At 48.0% G+C, this 18,034-nt stretch overlaps 1 protein-coding gene across 9 annotated transcripts in view; it reads left to right on the forward strand.

Annotated features, from left to right (window-relative positions):
* The window catches only part of FRMD4A (FERM domain containing 4A), a 607,160-nt gene that overhangs the window by 560,010 nt on the left and 29,116 nt on the right, over positions 1–18,034 (forward strand). For all 9 annotated transcript variants that reach the window (XM_053572753.1, XM_053572754.1, XM_053572751.1 and 6 more), the window contains 3 exons: positions 849–987; positions 6,689–6,830; positions 17,749–17,882. In XM_053572753.1, coding sequence (XP_053428728.1) covers positions 849–987; positions 6,689–6,830; positions 17,749–17,882 — 415 coding nt within the window. The remainder of the gene's footprint in view (positions 1–848; positions 988–6,688; positions 6,831–17,748; positions 17,883–18,034) is intronic.

Consider the following 18,034-nt stretch of genomic DNA (forward strand, 5'->3'; position numbering starts at 1 on the left):
GTGACCAGTATTTCTCATTTTTGTTTTTATTTTATTTTACTTTTTGGAGACAAGGTGTTTTCTGTCACCCAGGCTAGGCGGCAGTGGCATCATCATAGCACACTGCAGCCTCCAACTCCTAGGCTCAAAGTGATCCTCCCACCTGGACCTCGCAAAGTGCTGGGACTACAGGCATGAGCCACCACGCAAGGCCCCATTTTCATTTCTAAAGTCTGTTGCTTCTCCCTGCTCCATCCACGTATATTTCATACAGGCTTAAAATGAACATAGGGAGGCTGGGGACTTGGCTGGCCACATTCTCCCTGCCTTTCCTTGCCTGATTCCTTACACCTTCCCTGCCCTCTGCACCTGTCTGAAATGGATAACCAGCCCTTCGGGGACACTGAGACAGCCACACAGGAATCCATGGCTGCCTCAGATGTTGTGGCCTGTGGCCGTGAGGACAGAATTTACTCATCTTCCCCACAGGCAGCATTTACACAAGGAGCATTGTCAAGGGTTTTCCTGTCTCCAGAGTTTGTCTTGTCTCCTGGCCCAGTCCCAGGAGCTGACAATTAGAAAGGACCGTCCAGTGACCCAGAATGACCCATCTTATCCCAGACAAGGCATAGGCTTGGCCAAATTCTGAGCCCTAAGGAGTCAGTGAATTAGAAGTGGCCTGTGCCGGCCAGTGTCCCTGAGCCTGCCTTCATGTGAGTGAGTGTGTCTGCCTGTGTTCATGTGTGAGCTCACCTGTCACCTTTACACCACGGCCTTTAGGACCCAGGGGGTTCTCTCTACAAGCTGCTGGCTGAGAGCTGTTTTCTCTCATAAGAAACACTTGACCCTTATGATCCCGGCTTCCCCAGGGCATCCGTGACCAGGAGGACATTTGGGCACAGCGGCATCGCGGTGCACACGTGGTATGCGTGTCCGGCGTTGATCAAGTCTATCTGGGCTATGGCCATCAGCCAGCACCAGTTCTACCTGGACAGGAAGCAGAGCAAGGTGAGTGACCCCGCCTCTCAGGGTGCTGGGGCGGCCCGGGGAGCTCCGCCTGGAGCCCCCGTCTGCCTCTCCTAGTTCAGGGAGAAGGATTGGGTGGGTCGGGACACCGCGTGCCTTGCTGTGAGATGCACACAGGCACAGACCTGCCTTTTAGGGATACAGGTAGGAGGAACGAGACTAGTTCATCAAGACAGCACTTTCCCTGCAGCTTGGTCCAGGAGCCACCTCTTGTCAGCCCAACGACTCCACAGCCAGGCAGTGCCCTTCTGAGGAATTCCCACTTTGCTTTCCACCCCCCAGAGGCTCCCAGCAGCGTGCAGTCAGGCCTTTTTTGGTGTTTAAACAGTGGCATATTGTTTTCTTTGTGAAAAAAGAAAAAAAAAGTAACCATTCTCATCTAATAGACACCACCTAACTGTTCAGTGTAATTGCTGTGAAAAACCCTCCAGGCTTTTCCAACTGCCAACTTTATTTTTTTTTTTTTTTTAATGCAAAACTGGAAAAGTGGGGGTGGGGGAGCAACCACCCAGTTTCCCAAAGGTAGACCTAGAGCCTCAGGCCTTGGGAAACAGTCATCCTCCCAGGGAGGTGGTCCCCACCCCCATTCCGCTCACAGCTGCGTGTTCTGGTGGGTGAGAGGATGACGTCTCCTTGGTTCACACACAGCTTGTGTCAACACTCTGCCCCCTCTCCTTCCAGCCCGTCTCCCCAGCTTCCCTATACTTGGCCCCCAGAAGCCACTTCTTTGTTGTCCCCCTCAGGCCAAGAGCGCTGCCAAGTGGGCCCTGCACTGTTCTCAGGATCTTGCTGGTGTGGGGTGGTGGGTTGCAGAGTGGGACAGGCCAGCAGGTACCAGCACCCACAGAAGGTTTTCTCTATGGCACAAGCTCCAAGAGGGACATGGGGGACCTGACGCTTTCACTGGATCCAACAGTCATGGATTGGTGCCGGCTTGGGTTCTTCTTACTTTTTGCCATATTTTGAGGGGGTGGGGGGGTTCTCTTTCTCTGGTGGGGAGGGAGGGAATAGGAGAAAGGAAACAATGAGTTGGGAAGTAAAAGGATTGTAAGGAAAGAGGCAAGGAAGAAATGAAACAGTCCCTCCCGTCGTAGTTCAGGGCCTGGCAAGTGTAGCAATCATTTTCTCCTTTGTAAATTGTTTTTTCCTGACCCCCTTTCTTGTCATTTTCTGGGATAAATGAGCCCAAGGTGGAGTGTAAGAACCGTGAGAGTATTCCACAGCTCTCCTGGCCGTGATGGGCCTTGGCACAGAAATTCAATGCCTGATTAGATCTAAAGAGACAGGGCCAGAATGTTTTGAGTCATACTTTACCCTGAGAAGGTGGGTGGGTGGCAACGTTCTGCTCCCCGGTGGCCAGAGCCAGGGGCCAACACCTCAGAGCATTGAGTCCATCCTCCATGTTGTTGGGTGATGGGTGGTGAGTGGCAGAGAGGTGGGCCAGTCTCTTGACCCGCACTGCCAGTCCCCCCACAGCACACGCATACCATGATGTAGAAAGGGGTAGTGAAAAATCACCTCACCATCAGGACAGTGCAGAATTAGCTGTTTAAGCTTCGCCTCCTTGAGCTGGTTTTGGGCACAGGGACACATGGATATCTCAAGAGTTCCATTCTTGGGACAGCCTCACCTCTTCTCATTCTGCCGTTGGGCAGCCTCATGCATCAGGCTTACAAGTCAACCCACGACACAGCAAGAGCCCCAGAAAGAAAGGAAGTGTCCTTAGGAGGCAAAAGGAAATGCCCACAGCATTAGGAGTATTTTGGTCGTCCCTCTCAGTAACCCTAGGGGACTAAAGAAAATGGCCACACTCCCAGGAAGCCTCTCGTGCCCCCAGATGCCCTGGGGCCCTACTCCCAGGAGCCAGCTCCCCAACCTCTTCTGTCCACCTAGATGTTGAAGGGATCTGTTTTCCAGTTCTGGGAGCCTGAGTAGGTCCTTTATCATCTATGCCTTGGCTTCCCCAATCAGAGAGCAGAAAAGGAAATTCCTGACCCAGATTGTTGATTGGTCACATGATCCAATGTTTATGAAGTTGCTTTAGGAAATATGTACCATCGTCTATAAACATCATTGTTAATCTACCTTCCTCCGGCCAACGCTTGCATGAAGTTTAAATTCTCTGAAAGGTTGCCAAATTAAATGTGAGATGACTTCATTGCAACGCCTTTTGTTTCTAGAATGTTGTTCATTATAGACCAGTGATGAGATCCATCCGCAGTGGCAGGGCAGCCTCAGAGATGGCCAACAGACCTAGGATGAAAAACTTCGGAATATTTCTGGACTGCCAGTGCTGGCTGGCACCCTGGCCTCTGCTCACACTCTGCTGTGCCGGGCCGTGCCAGCCGTTCCTTTCTTTAAAGTGCTTTGGCCGAGCCCAGGCCCCCTTGAGTGATGCTTCTCATCCCCTGGAGAGACAAGTGCTGCCTAGTGGTTTGAGTCAGCAAGGCGGGTGGCCAGGAGGGCTCATCTTCTTCCCTGATACCGGGTTACTTTCTTCTTCCAGGGTCATTGTGATAATTGTTTAAGGAAATCTCCCTCCCTCCATCATCTCATGCACATCCAGAGACCTCGCCACTGTCAAAGCATAGTGGAGGGAGGCTGTGCTGGAAGGTTTCTGTGGCTCCTTCAGAATGGCAAACCATTCAGGCCCCATTTAGAATTGGGAACTTACATGCTGACCCCAAAGATCAGAAATGTTGTCAGCTGGATCCCAGCAACCTCTGTAGTCCAGAGCCAAGGAATGTCTTGTGGACTTTAGAGGAAAACATTTTGAAGGCTTGCATTGCTCAGAGTAAACATGAGACACTTTCCCTCTGAACTCAGAGCGGGGCCATCTTGAGCTGGGCCCCTAAGGCAAACATCTTTCCTTCTTCCTAACTTTTTTTTTCCTTGATTCAGTCTGCTATTCTTCATTCCGTCTGGGATCAAAAGCAGAGTGAGAATGTGATAGGGGACAATTAAACCTTGCTCACAGAGTATCAGTGATAAAACTGAGTAACACTGTTTATGGGACAAGATGCTCCCAGCAAAATATTCAGAAGTCTTAGACCCTTTTGGCTTGGCCCAGAGACTTGACTCTGCAGAGGGAGGCTCCCTGTCCCTGCTCACTTCCTCCTGGTTGTCCCTGCCTGATGAGTCTGTAGGTCACCGTGCTATTTCCATTCCAGAAAGAATTCACTAGCTTCTAAGAATCCCACCTCCCTGGGGAAGGATGTCTGTTGTTTCCATATTTTCCATTTAGGTTTTCTGCCTCTGGGATTGATGAGTGGTCAGAGTCAGGGGGTGGGGGAAGACAGGTTTTCCGTATGATTAATGAGCTCCCCAAAATATCAGCATGGGCCATCAATCTAACCTCATTTAGCAAATTACCACCAGGCCCTAATTTATACCCTATTCCTATTGCAATGGCCTTTACATAAATTATCTAATTTAGTTCCTATCACAACTTGGTGGCGTGGGTTTTAGCATCACCTTTTTGCAAACAGGATCCGAGAGGTTAAGGATGAAGGCCCAGTGGTGGTTATTAGTTGGGAAGAGCCAAAACCCGAATTTGGATCTTTCTGGCTTTAGAGCCTGCACTCTCAGCCACAGAGCGGAGCTGGGCTGGATCTCTGCGCATTGTTACTATTACGTAACTGACCGTGTGTGGGCTCCTTTCTGTTCAAAGGTGGGTCTTGGTGAGAGAGCAGAGCAGAAAGAAAGGAAGTGGTGGATTTTACTGGTTGTGCTTGCTGGGAGAGTGAAACTCAGCCAGCTGGGTGCCTCTGATGGGCCGTTGAGACCAAATGAAAGGCCTTTCCTCCTTTCTGGTGTGAGCCAAGGTCTGCGAGGGCCTGGCGGGCAGGGTTGCCTTCTGAACGAAGAAACCCTCCTAGCCTCAGGAAGTTGGGACCAGGGCCTGAAGGCAAGGGACACACTTGAGGTCAGAAAGGAGGCATAAGTCAAGGCCAGGCCTGAAGGGAAGAGGGGAGGAGGAAGCCAGTTCTTGCCAGGTAAACAAAACAGGCAGGGCAGCGTGTCCCTGCGTCTCCGCCCTCCCGTCCCCAGACGTCCTGTCATGTTACCCTGAGGAAAGTGTGCAGTGCCTGGAAGTCATGTCATCGCCTGTGCAGACGGCAGCATGAGGGGCAGAGCCACAGGAGGTCCGAGAGCCCCTCTGGACGGCCGAGGCCCCGGGCACAGGGGGAGCGCTGTGAGCAGGGAAGATGGTGGGTCCGTACCCCTCTGAAGCCTGCACAGCCTCCCCCAAAGGGAAAGACGTTGTCTCACCTGAGCCAGATGTGAACAGGGCATTAAGTAACAGGGAATCCCAATGGTGAGCCTCACCCCCTTCCATGCACATGTGCCCCAGCCATTGGCCATCCTGATGAGCAGATGAGTGAGGGTGACTGCTATTTATAACTATTTTCATGAAGTTCACGATGTAGGCAAAGCCTGGTGCCTTAAGCACTCCCACGAAAAATTGATTTCCTGAAGAAGAAAAGAAAGAAAATGCTGAATACTTGTGTAGGAATTGCAAACACCTTCTCACTTACCAAGGTGGTAACTTAGCAGACAGCTGTGCTAACACCGCCACGCCTAGGGATGTGGATGGCACACGGAGTCCACTTCTAATGCTGCTAACCTGCTCCAGCCGGTGGCCAGGGGGCCACCTCGTGAACTGAATGGGGCAGCATTTGAGCCATAACAGGAAGACTCTGGCACACATGCTGAGCTATCAAAATGGAAGCAAAGGGCCTTGTCAGACCTCAGTATCCAACAAGCCATTGTTCCAGAGGCTCTTATCCACCATTGTAGGCCAAGAGCCCTATCACTTCTCCCGGCTTTCCATGGCCACATGGCTCATAATTTAAGGTTTTTTTGTTATGGTTTTTTTTTATTGTTCTTTTTTATTTTTCGAGGTAGGTTCTCACTCTGTCACGTGGGGTAGTGTCATCATCATAGCTCTCTGCAACCTCCAACTCCTGGACTCAGGCGATCCTCCTGCCTCAGCCTCCTGACTAGCCGGGACCAGGCTTGTGCCGCCTTGCCTAGCACATTTTTCTATTTTTGGTAGAAACGGGAGTCTCACTCTTGTTAATGCTGGTCTTGAACTCCTGGCCTCAGGCAATCCTCCCTCCTTGGTCTCCTAGAGTGTTGGGATTACAGACATGAGCTACCGTACCCAGCCTCATTCAAAGGGTTTAAATTACTTCCAAGTTTAGGGAGACGTTGTAAATTTGCTTCAGCTGTGTCTTATATCACTCAAAAAACTGAAAATTAGTTTTCCCTCCTTGTTTAAGCACAAAATAACTATGATGGCAACTGTCTGTTGAGAGCTGTGTGCCAGACAGATGAGGAGGGAGAGGACGCTCTTCCCACACCTCCCTCCTCTGTCCCTGACTATCCCCTGGGTCATAGGTGACATTAGGGAACAATGAGGCTCAGCGAGGTTAAGTCACTTTCCCCCAAATCGGAATGTTCTCGTAAGCACTGCCCAGTACAACCTACAGGATCCTGGGTTTAGTTCATGCATCGCTTAGAGCAGCTCCTAAGCCCTCTTTGTCCCTTTGGAGCATTTCAGTGATAATGACTGGGCCAAGGGACACAAAGAGAAGCATGCTGCCTGTGAGGGAGATAAGTCTGTTTGCCGAACATCAGGGGCAGGCAGGTGATGACCGTCCCCTCTGTTCCCTTCCAGTCCAAGATCCATGCAGCACGAAGTCTGAGTGAGATTGCCATCGACCTGACCGAGACGGGGACACTGAAGACCTCGAAGCTGGCCAACATGGGCAGCAAAGGGAAGATCATCAGTGGCAGCAGTGGCAGCCTGCTGTCCTCAGGTAGGCAGCCGGGCCTCCTGGAGCATGGCGGGGACCCCCACCCTGGGTAGACCCCCACCCCCGAAGACAGCAGCCGCTGGGCACCCTCACCAGGAGCTGGCTCGGGTTTCCAGACCTAGCTTGGGAGCCAAATGGGAATCTGAGAAAACTGTCCCAAAATATCAAAGGGTCGAAGAGGGAGAAAACCAAAATCAGTAGAGCCACGCAGCGTGGGAAGGACTGTTGGTCACACTTAGGTGTCTTCCTATAACCCCCAGAGCCTGTCGGGATGCTCGTGGCTGGCAGGAATGTCAAGTCTAAGGGCAGAAAGCAGGGTCCACGCACGCACCTTAAAAAGAGGATTACACTAAGGAAGGGCTGATGTTTGTGGTCTGGTGCCAAGAGATGCTACATTCTGTTCCCAGGCGGGCTTCTCGGGGGCTTAGGAGGTCTAGAACATGCTCCATCATGTAGGAAGAAGCCAGTCTCACTGTCACGCGGTGCAGGGTTTCAATGAAGCACCTTTCAAAACTGAGAGTTAGAGGATCTGATTCCACTCCCGGTTTCTCTCAGTCACTCCGTCTGTCATTCAGCATCAAGAGGAGCAGAAGAGCTCTGGGGTCTAGATCAGGCTGACTTTGCGGGGGGGCATTCCCTGAAATAGCAGGATGAGGAGTGAGGCCGGGAGAGAGGGAGGTGGCTGTGGTTTGGAGAAGGTTAGAAAAGTGCAACAGAGGAAAAGCCTGGTCAGTCCGGGTGCCATGCGACCTTGCCTCTGAGTAAGGCAGGTAAGGCAGGAAGCCTGTCCCCTACTCACCTTCCAGGGCCCTTCACACAACAGACAGAAGACGAAGAGGAGCTAGAAGTTGTCAGCGTAGCTTCCTGGCTGGTGGTCCAGTCATAGGAAGAAGTTTAAAGGGCCCAGGAGAGGACAGATGCCCTTCCCGAACTGGCAGGCAGCTTTACTGGGGAGAGGGTGGGGGTTGGAGCATCGGGCAGGGTCCCCCTCACTGTGCAGGCCCTGGCATCATTTCATGTGGTCACTTGTTTTTGTAAAATCTGCAAGGGTAATACATTTTGTATTGTTTTTCTTAATAGAGCCACCAAAATTAGGTAAGCTTCAGGTCCCATAAAATCTAGCTTTGCCTCTATGAGGTCACCCTAGGGTCCACTATACAACTCTCCCTGCCTCAGACTCCTCCAAAATATTTCATCCAAAAAGATGGGCCAAAGCCTTATTCTTTCTGAGGCTTAGTTAGGAGTTCACATTGAAGACTGCAGAGGATATTGTCTTCTTATGTCAAAAAAAGGATATTCAGGCTGGTCACCTATAGCTCATTGGTTAGGGCACCGGCCACATGCACCAATTTAAAAAAAAAAAAAAAAAGGATATTAAAAACCTAAGACTGCCTCGAATTACAGACGAGGGCAGGGCCAAAGCCCACAGCTGGGGTGTCTTTTCAAGACAACATGCAGTAGTTTCTCCTAACCCCCTGGGAAAATGTAGAACATCGGGTCAGAGCCTGTCCCTGGCCCCTTATCACGGGCAATCCAGTGACTCCAGCTTGGGGTCTTCATGCCCAGGCGAGCATCACAGGGTCGGAGGGCATGATCAAACACGGATTGCCGGGTCTCCCCCAGAGTCTCTGATTCTGTGGGTCTGGGGAGAACCTGAGAATTTGCGTCTATAACAAGTTGACTTTCAGAGTCACTCTTCTTGCTAGAGAAGAGATCAAAGCTTGAGGGGGGGTGTGGTGTATTGTTGAGGATCTCAAGACTCACGGGTTCCCACTTTGAGGCCTATATCCTGGTCCCTCTGCCTGGGCCCCGTCTTAGCAGGCAGCCTCCAGGGGTACCAAGGCAGTGTCCTACTGGCAGCTATAGATGGGTCTATGGACAGTGGCCCCCAACCTCCCAAGATGAGACTAACCAGTGCCTGTCAGAAATGACACCCAGGCATCGTGAAGACTGGAGAGCAATACATCTCCATTCCTCCCCGCAATTCAACATTAACAAGCAATCTGGGGAACGAGAAGAAAAGCACAAGAAAATCTTCCTTACACCTAACATACTCAAGTGATTTTCGAGTGTTGATAATCAGTGATGGGGCCCCAGGCTAAGATGTATAGGAGCTGATAGAAACCGAAAAGGCCACTTGCAAGGTGACTCCAGCCATTGGTGTCTATGCCTTGGCCTCTCTCCTCTGCTGCTTGGCTGAGCAAGAAGAAACATGGGTGGAGAAGGCCCCGTGACTAAGCCAGCGAGGGCGTCCAACTCTGCCCAGCCCTGCAAGTCGGAGCCTGAAACGCTTCCTTTAATGCTAAAGTCGAGGCCCCTTGGGGATGCCCCACACCCACCTCCTGTGACTTAGCAGAGACAGTTGAGACATCCCATCAGTGACAAAGGGAATTTGTATGCTCTGTGGATGTTGTTCCTTGTAATGGGAAGGGGAAGCCTTCACCTGAAGAAAGCCCTGGGCCTCAGGAAAGGAGGAGTTCATTCCACATCCCCCACACTGGGGAGATCTAGCCCTGAGCCTGAAAAATCAAGGCAGCAGGCTACTCTCCCACCCCCTTCCTCTGTCCTTTGCATCCTCTTACCTAGACAGAAGGGACAGTCCCCGACACTTGCTATCCCAGGACAGCCCTGATTTCTCTCACTCTTCTATTGCACCTGCCAGACCCTATATTCTGAGGTTTACTGGGAAAATGTGATGTATGTAAACCAGTGGCCAACTTGGTAAACTGTTTTTTTCTCCTTTACCTCCTTCTTAGATGGAGTCTAATATTTCTTAAAAGCATTTTTAGAAACTAGTCATTGGTTGAACATCCTCTTCTCTGAGCCCAGTGCCTGGCACCCCACAGGTACACAGTCAGTGAAATTAAATTTGGGTGACAGAGCCTCCTGCATGAGCAGCACATCAAGAATCTTCTGTGTTTCCGGAGCACGTGGCATCCTGGGCTTTGCTAGGAGCACTTACGTGACCCGGCACGAGGCCTTTAAAGATCAGTCGTGTCCGATCAGGCTCCTGCAATGGCATCAGTCCTTGTCATCTTTCGTCCCTCAACCCTTCTCTGTGCCAAGGTCATGGTGCGTGTAACAACACTGCAGTATTTCTGTGGTGGCAACATCTTTTCCAGCTCCCAAACTATGCTAGGTCCTATGCCCAGCAAAATTTTAAACGGTGTAGTCCCTCTCTGCAAAGAGTTTGCATGCTGTTTCTTGAGGTTAAAACAGAGATATATCCAAACAATTAGTAACTTTGAAAGTGAGTTTCCCTTTTAAAGGTGTGCAATTACCTTTAAACTTACTAAAGACTAGTACTTGGTATCTGAGATGTCAGATGCTAAAGAAATGGCATTGATATCTATGAAAGAAGCCAAAAAGCCACACATACCAGGGCTCTGGGCCATCGGCTAGCCAGATGACCTTCAAAAAGAAAAGGTCAAAACGGGTCCAAAGGCTTAGGACCAGGACACCCTGTGGCCTGCTCAGTGACACGTAGAACTGTCCCCAGCACACCCTGTAGACCTCTACCTTCCTGGAACGTCTTGTGTTCTGTCTGAGCCCAAGCTGTAAGCCCGTGTTGGGATGAAAGGAACCACGTTCTCCCTCCTGATAAGGTCCTTGCTGCTGTGCAGATCCGAGGGAGGTTATGGGACCCCTGTCCTAAACTAGTCTGTGTTGGGGCTCAGCAAATCTGGTGACCAGCTGCGAGGGAATTCAGGACACATCTCATTCACTCTGCCCCGCGACAGCCCAGGTGCATCCTCCGTATTTGCAGCTGCCTCTCCCCAAACTGCTTTTGTTCATAGGTGCTTCAGCAACAATTTTCAGAAGGTTCAGACACAGATTGAAAAGATAACCATGAATTCAAGCCATTCGCTGAGGACACTTTCAGGGTTTAAAAAAACAGAATCCAAAGTCCATTTGGTGGAAATGTCAGAGGGTTTGTTCCTCCTTTCCTTTCGCCCATTACTTGAAATCCCAGAAAAGATTGGCAGGGAGAAAAAAAACAACAGCCAAATGCGCAACTGTGTGTGTCACTGTGGCTGAAGTTGCGAGGCCTTCTCATGGTTTCTCTGGAAGCGGGAGAGAGGCTAAGATTTGTTCTAAGCATTGTGTCAGGGCTTTGCCATCACAGAACAATTGGTTTCAGGGGGAGTCAGGGCCCGAAGGAGACGCTGTTTTTGCTCTCGGGCTATTTAAAGAAAATAGCACAGACCTGTTTAGGAAATATCCCACGTCCCGCAGGGTGGCGTGGCTTGTTCCAATAACCCTCTAAACAAAACTTGTCACTGTGCCTCTTTTCTTGAACCGAATAAGAGCACCATTGGCTTCTCCGGTGGAAGTGTAGAGGCACAAACCACCCCTTCTCTACAAAACTAAAGGCCATGTATTAGGTACTTTTAAAAGGAAATCTGTGTGTGATTAACGAAGTGGCCATGGAGTCATCTTCGTGTGAGCAGGATTGTGAAGAATCTGGTGCTGCATCTTTGGCTTAAAAGATAAATAATACAAATGAATTAAAACCTGCAGTCTGCCCGGGTGCCCTGGCTCTGACACTTTCCATACTGGGACAAAACGCACTGTGCCAAGCGCCACCTGGAACAGAGCATGTTTGTCTCGGCGGCTCACACGCTCCCACTCTCTGAGTTCTAGCACTTCCTCTCATTGTTAGGAAGTTTATTAATAACTAACACAACAATGGGGGTGCCAGCCATCTGACATCTGTCCGTACAGGGAGGAGCTCTGCTAGGCTCCTGCCAACTTCATGCTGTTAGCTATCCTCGGCTCAGGACTCCTGGCCCTGTGCTGGTGTGAATCACATGAGGGTTTTTGCTTTTCTGTCTCTGCTTTTGTGCCCTCCTCTGTCCGCTTCCTCTGTCTCTCTCCCGCCTTTTAAAGGTCTCCTACCAGCAGCCTGGAGCCTCTCCTTTTAGGACTAATGACGAGCAGCATTCCAGGGGCCCTCATTTTGGTCATCACTCCTGCTCTGCCAAATGGGCACAGCCCAGCAGTCCCGGCCAAAGGAGGCAGGTCCTGCCAGGGTTGGTTTGTGCTGGGCAGGGTGGCCAGCCAGGGCTGTGAAATCTCTCTCTGTGAAATGGATGTTTCTGGGCTGGTTCGAGCAGGACTGGCCTGAGAGCAAATTGAGGAGGAGACAGAATGGTTATCCCTTTCAGTTCTTATTTTGGGAAAATAACTTACCATATTCATTTACACGGCTCTATTTACACCCTCAGGTATTCCTAGTAAAGCAATGTTTGCCTGCTAAAGAGATTCAGGACAGGAAGACAATGTGTAACACAGATGAAAAACTGTCCAGGGATGGCATTTTAAATGCTGAAAAAGAAATATCACTAATCACCTCCAGTGGGTACTTCTCTGTACCTAGTTAGAGCAGCCCTCTGTCCCGGTACCCCTGCCTGTGCTGGGAACAGGGAATGGGGGCCGCTGAAATTCACACCAGAAACCAGAGCTCAGTATTGCAGTAGAATAACAATCCTGGAACCAGAAGATCAACTCCCTCATTTGACGGTCTAAGAAATAGAAACTGTAGGAGTTAACAAACAATGATTTCAACTAAATTTTACTAAATATTACTGCAAGCTGCTAATTTTTTTTCATTGACTGTTCGATTTTCTTTTCTCTCCTCCTCTCTCCCCTTTCTCTCCTTCCCTCTCTCTCCCTTCCTCCCCCCCTCCTCCTCCCTCCTGCCTCCTCCCCTCCCCCCTTCTCAAATTACATCTGTCCTCTTCACCAAGTGCCACTGAGCCATGGAACCTAGCCAGAAAGTAAGGCTATCCAGAGACTCCCAGCCACCATCAAAAGGTGCTTGCTTTCAAAGAGCGTTGGTTTCAGTACTCTCTGAAGTGAACTTTTTTATTTCTAAAATTTCTAAGCCTGATGAAAAGTTTTCCAGGCATGCATTTTTCATGTTAAAAAATCACGTTTCATTCAGTGAGACGGTTCCCCAGAGGTGACACGTTTATCCCACCATCTGCAATGTGGCATTATTGCCCCTGGTCTCTTAGGACATCTTTCATGTAAGGAATTCATCACTGAGGATTTGCGAAGGAAATAAATATCTTTTTATCACGAGGAAAAGTTCAAACCTTTTCCTCTTACTTATTCCTGGAGTGTCCGCCAAAACTTTTCCCTATAGCTTTTACACAGCTGCTGGGACTATGCCCCTTCTTCATTTATCTATTTTTTTTTTCTTTCCTAAAAGCCTAAACAGACAGATTGTCATTTCCTTTCCTTACTTCTAGGACAACAGATTTCTTTCTTCTTTGGATCATTGTTTGTTTCGAATTTTCCCTTCCTTCTGTCTTCTGAAATTGGCGGGCTGGTCGTCCCTGCTCTGTGTATAGACAGATGAGCCTTGCCTGGCTCCTGACAATGTCCCCCATCACGCACTCATGGCTGGTGCTGAGTTGCCCACCAGCCTGGGGTCTTTTGAACAATTGAAGCAAATTCTCCATCTGCCCAGTGGGAAATCTTCCTGTGTGTTTGCCAGAAGAGAGCCCCTGTTTACTGCCATCCCTCCACACCCAGCTGCCCACTGGCCTGGAGTCTGGGGTTCCCCAGCTGGAAAATGGAAAACCCGCAGTGACACAGGGCGGCATCTACAGGGTCTCCAACAACATCCGCAGTGCCAGGAAATTCACTCAGAAATTTCCAAGCACCCCCTAAAAATGACTTTCTGACTTTAAGTGAATCACTCGGCCTTTCTGTCTCCTTTACGCTCAGGTCTTTGTTTCCTCCCATTGGCCAGATCATTAGGCACCTGTTCCAAGAAAATCCTTTGGGTTAAGATTGAAATGTGATTGTCAAATAGCCAGAAACAAAATACTATGTTTTCAACCTAATATCACTCCAATAGATATTTACCGAGCAACAAGCACTGGGAGGCAAGGTGTGTGCTAGAGAGCTGATCTGACACTGTGTTTTCCTGGAAGTAAATACCAGGGAGCCTTAACCTCTCCTCATGGTGGCCGTGTTTGCTTTTTTGCAGATGACAGCCCACAGGCTCAGATCACACCAGCTCCTGTGAGAACTCAGAGAACCCTTGCCTGAGAACAGTAGATTTCTTTTAAAGAAAAAAAAAGGCCAAGGGACCCTCTTCTGAGTGCAGTGTGACACCCAGGACAGATTAATGCGGGGGCTACTCTGGCTTGAATGTAGCACAGATGCCACCAGACCCCCCATCCTCACCTGCATCCACAGCTCCCCAAAGGTGTGTCTGGAAACCCAGGGACTCAAGACATGTACTTTGAAAATACGAGGTCCTATATTGCTCCTTCTTGAAGGGGAGCTTTGGAGCTCAAGTCTTACACTGAATTGCACAGAGAAGTTCTTCTCTTGGACCAATACCCCCTTGGTCAAAGCAAAAAGGAGGAGATGCTTTCAATGATTTCTCTGTTTTTAATTCCACTAGGAGATGTGTGTGTTTGCACACACATGCGTACTAGTGCTGAATCTACTCTAGGGTGAGGGTCTGCGTCTTCCAGGTACACTGCTAAGTGCTATGTGTACGTGCTTTATTTCATTTAGTCTTTCCAATGAATTAAGGAGGCTGGTATCTTATCCATTCTCTAGTGAATGGTTTAGACGTCTTCAAACCCAGATCTATTTTACCTTCTACTTCACTGTCCACTTACCACTCAAGTGCAAAGCTGCATGACCAGGTCAGGCTAGCTCAGTGACTTTGCAAGGATTTAACTTAGTACCCAAGTACCATCTTCCTCTTCAAGTGACTCCCAGGCTCACACCAGGAAACAGAGCCAGCCAGCAATAGTGGTGCCAAATACGGAGAGGGGCTCTGGACCCAACCAGCCTGCCAAGACTTTCTTGCCTCTTATGTGGGTTTGGTTTAAGCTAATTTGTATAAATCATAATAATTTAGGTAGCATTAATGAGCTCTGTACCTCAAGGTCAGTTCTTAATTAATCCCATAACTAGAGACCCAGTCACGCTCTCAGAGTTTAATATTGTTGTGATTTTTGCCATTCTTGAACATCATTAATTCTTAGAATTGACCTAATAAATCATCATTTCCTATCGCGAGGTTAGGTGAGGGTGAAAGGGAAAACAATGAATTTTTTCACTTGAGCTAGAAATCCTTTAATCTTCTTGGACCTGAGTTTCCCCAGGCCTGTTTTTTAAATCTAAAGTCTTACTTCCTTCTAGTTTTGTTTTACATTCTTATTAATTCTTTCAGTGATGAAATAGAGAGTATACCTCATTAAATTTTCTTGTGTCCTCACATATGATTGGTGTCTATTACTAAGAGAATTAGATTAGGATTCAAACTGATTTGGCCATGTTGCCTTATAGACCAGTAAACCCAAGGTCATTGACTTATGCAGGTAGAAAAAAACACAATAAAATACCATCTCAAAAAGGGGAAGCTGCAATAACATTCAGCAAAGTGTTGCATGAATATGACAGATTTAGTGTATGTGAACCAGGAGCCCTGGAGTCTCTTCATAAGGATCAAGTTTTCATTCAAGTTTGCTATTCAATTTGGAAATCTGCAACTTAAGCATGTCAAAATCCAGGAAGCAGCTACCAGCATGGCTCAAAGTTTGGAAGGTAGTTTCTATTAAGGAACTACTTACAGCACCAGATTTACCAAGATGAGATCTACCTTAATCATAGCATCCAAGTTTATAATCGACAACATTTACGTCTTCATTCAAATGAATATTTGTTAACTGCTGTGGAGGCGTAAAGATAGAATATTCTTACAGTGGTAAATATATTCTCTATTTCGAGTTCAAATAGGGTGAGGGAAGGAAAGAACAAAGCCCAAGTCAGAGTCAAAATGTATTTAAGGCATTCAGCGTTCTTGGCTATTAGGGTTACAAGAGCCTGGGTGCATGGTAAATGAGGGAAGATGAGGTTTCCTACTCAGAGATTTGAAATAAAATAGTGGAATAGTATATTTATGGGGCCAACTTAAGGATAATGGAGCTGTTGGATCCAAAGGCACACAAGTTCTTTCAAGCTTTATAATGCTGAGATGTTTTCCTTACCATGGAAAGAAACAGAACCATGATTCTTGGAATTCCAACTGGATTATTCTTAAATCTCTGTTTACCAAATAATCCAAAAATTCAGTTGTTTCATATGGAAATATAATTCCTCCCCTCCAAAAAAAAAAAAAAAAAAATCCTGCTGGGATTTTTATTGGAATTGCATTGACTTTAGTGTTTAATTCGTGGAGAGTGGATATCCTTACAACGTCAAGCTTCTGATCCATGACCACAGTATTGCCTCTATTTATGTGGGTCTTTAATTTTTCTCAGCAGAGTGTGATAATTTTCATGGTTGAGATCTTGCGCATCTTTGATTAGATTACTCTCTCGGTATTTGAGGTTATTTGTGGCATGGTGTGAGGCCCTTGAACGCATACTCAATAACACTTACCTACTTCTAAATAGTTCTGCTCACCATGGGCATGGAAAGAAAAGTGATCATCAGCTTTTCCTTTTCTAGGGAGTCAATGCACCTTTTCTAATCCATCAAGGTAGAAAAACTATAATGGCTTCACTGCAGGAAACCTGTTTCAGATTCCAAACATTTAGGCCCAGACATTATTGTTTTGGTCTCTACTACATTCCTCCAGTTGGCATTTCAGCTTATTTTCCTTTTGTTTGATTTCTGCTGTTTGAATCATCATGCAGATCCTTTACCCAGGAAAGCATGTAAAAATATGTGTAATTCTTATTAGCAGGAGTTTGTTTACGATACAATAGGAAGTTTAAAAAGACAATAAAATTCTAATTCTATTGTTTAAAGATATGTGCTTAGAATAAAGGTTTAAAAGAAAATGTAAAGTAGTGGTTATCTCTAGGTGACTGGGGTAGGTACTATTTTTATACCTGTCTACATTTTCAACACTTTTATGATAAACATGCATTATCTTTGCACTAAGCATAAAAGAAAAAAAATAAGCATTCTTTTTTTTTTTTTTTCGCTGTACCGCCCTCGGGTAGAGTGCCGTGGCGTCGCACGGCTCACAGCAACCTCTAACTCTTGGGCTTACGCGATTCTCTTGCCTCAGCCTCCCAAGCAGCTGGGACTACAGGCGCCCGCCACAACGCCCGGCTATTTTTTGTTGCAGTTTGGCCGGGGCTGGGCTTGAACCCGCCACCCTCGGCATATGGGGCCGGCGCCCTACTCACTGAGCCACAGGCGCCGCCCAAAAATAAGCATTCTTAAATGGACAAAAGAACATTAAAAACACATATTAAAATGACTGACCTGACCTTTCTTTACCCTCCATGTTGTATAAAGTCTGTTAAAATTTCCTGGTGAGGCTGGGCACAGTGGATTGCACCTGTAGTCCTAGCACTCTGGGAGGCCAAGGTGAGTAGATAGATTGAGCTCAGGAGTTCAAGACCAGTCTGAACAAAAGTGAAGCCCTATCTCTACTAAAAAAATAGAAAAACTAGCTGGGTGTTATGGCAGACGCCTGTAGTTCCAGCTACTTGGGAGGTTGAGGCAGAAGGATTGCTTGAGCCCAAGAGTTGGAGGTTGCTGTGAGCTGTGATGCCACAGCACTCCACCCAGGGCGACAAAGTAAGACTCTGTCTCCAAAAAAAAAAACAAAACAAAACAACAACCAAATGTGCTAATGAAATTAAAACTGGTAGGTGAGTTATTTTATCATAAGCTAATCAAGAAAGATAAACTTTTTTTCCAGGAGTGTCCATTTTCCTGCCAGTCCTTCTGACCGGCTATAAATTCCATGCAGTTCTGGGATTTGCTCTCTACTCTTGGAGCTCTGAGCACCTGTTTTATTTCATGCTCCCTTGATTCCCAAGATAAATCCCAGATCCACAGCGTGGGCTCCGGTTCAATTCATTAATGGTCCAGATGTGGGTCCCCTGTCGGCTGGCCTAGTAACCCCAGTGTTTATTGACAGGTTCTCAGGAATCAGATAGCTCTCAGTCGGCCAAGAAGGACATGCTGGCTGCCTTGAGATCCAGGCAGGAAGCTCTGGAGGAAACACTGCGGCAGAGGCTGGAGGAGCTGAAGAAACTCTGTCTCCGGGAAGCTGTAAGCAGCTCGTTTCTTGTGCTATGGCAATCTGGGTTGTCTGTGACATCATTGATCATAACTTATTGACAAGAAGGAAAAGGTAGGGATAGTAAAGAGAGCCTGCCTGGGCGGGGAGCGACTCCTGAATCACAGATGTCAGAAGCACCCAC

Source organism: Nycticebus coucang, chromosome 20 (genome assembly GCF_027406575.1).
Source record: "Nycticebus coucang isolate mNycCou1 chromosome 20, mNycCou1.pri, whole genome shotgun sequence".
Taxonomy (NCBI): domain Eukaryota; kingdom Metazoa; phylum Chordata; class Mammalia; order Primates; family Lorisidae; genus Nycticebus; species Nycticebus coucang.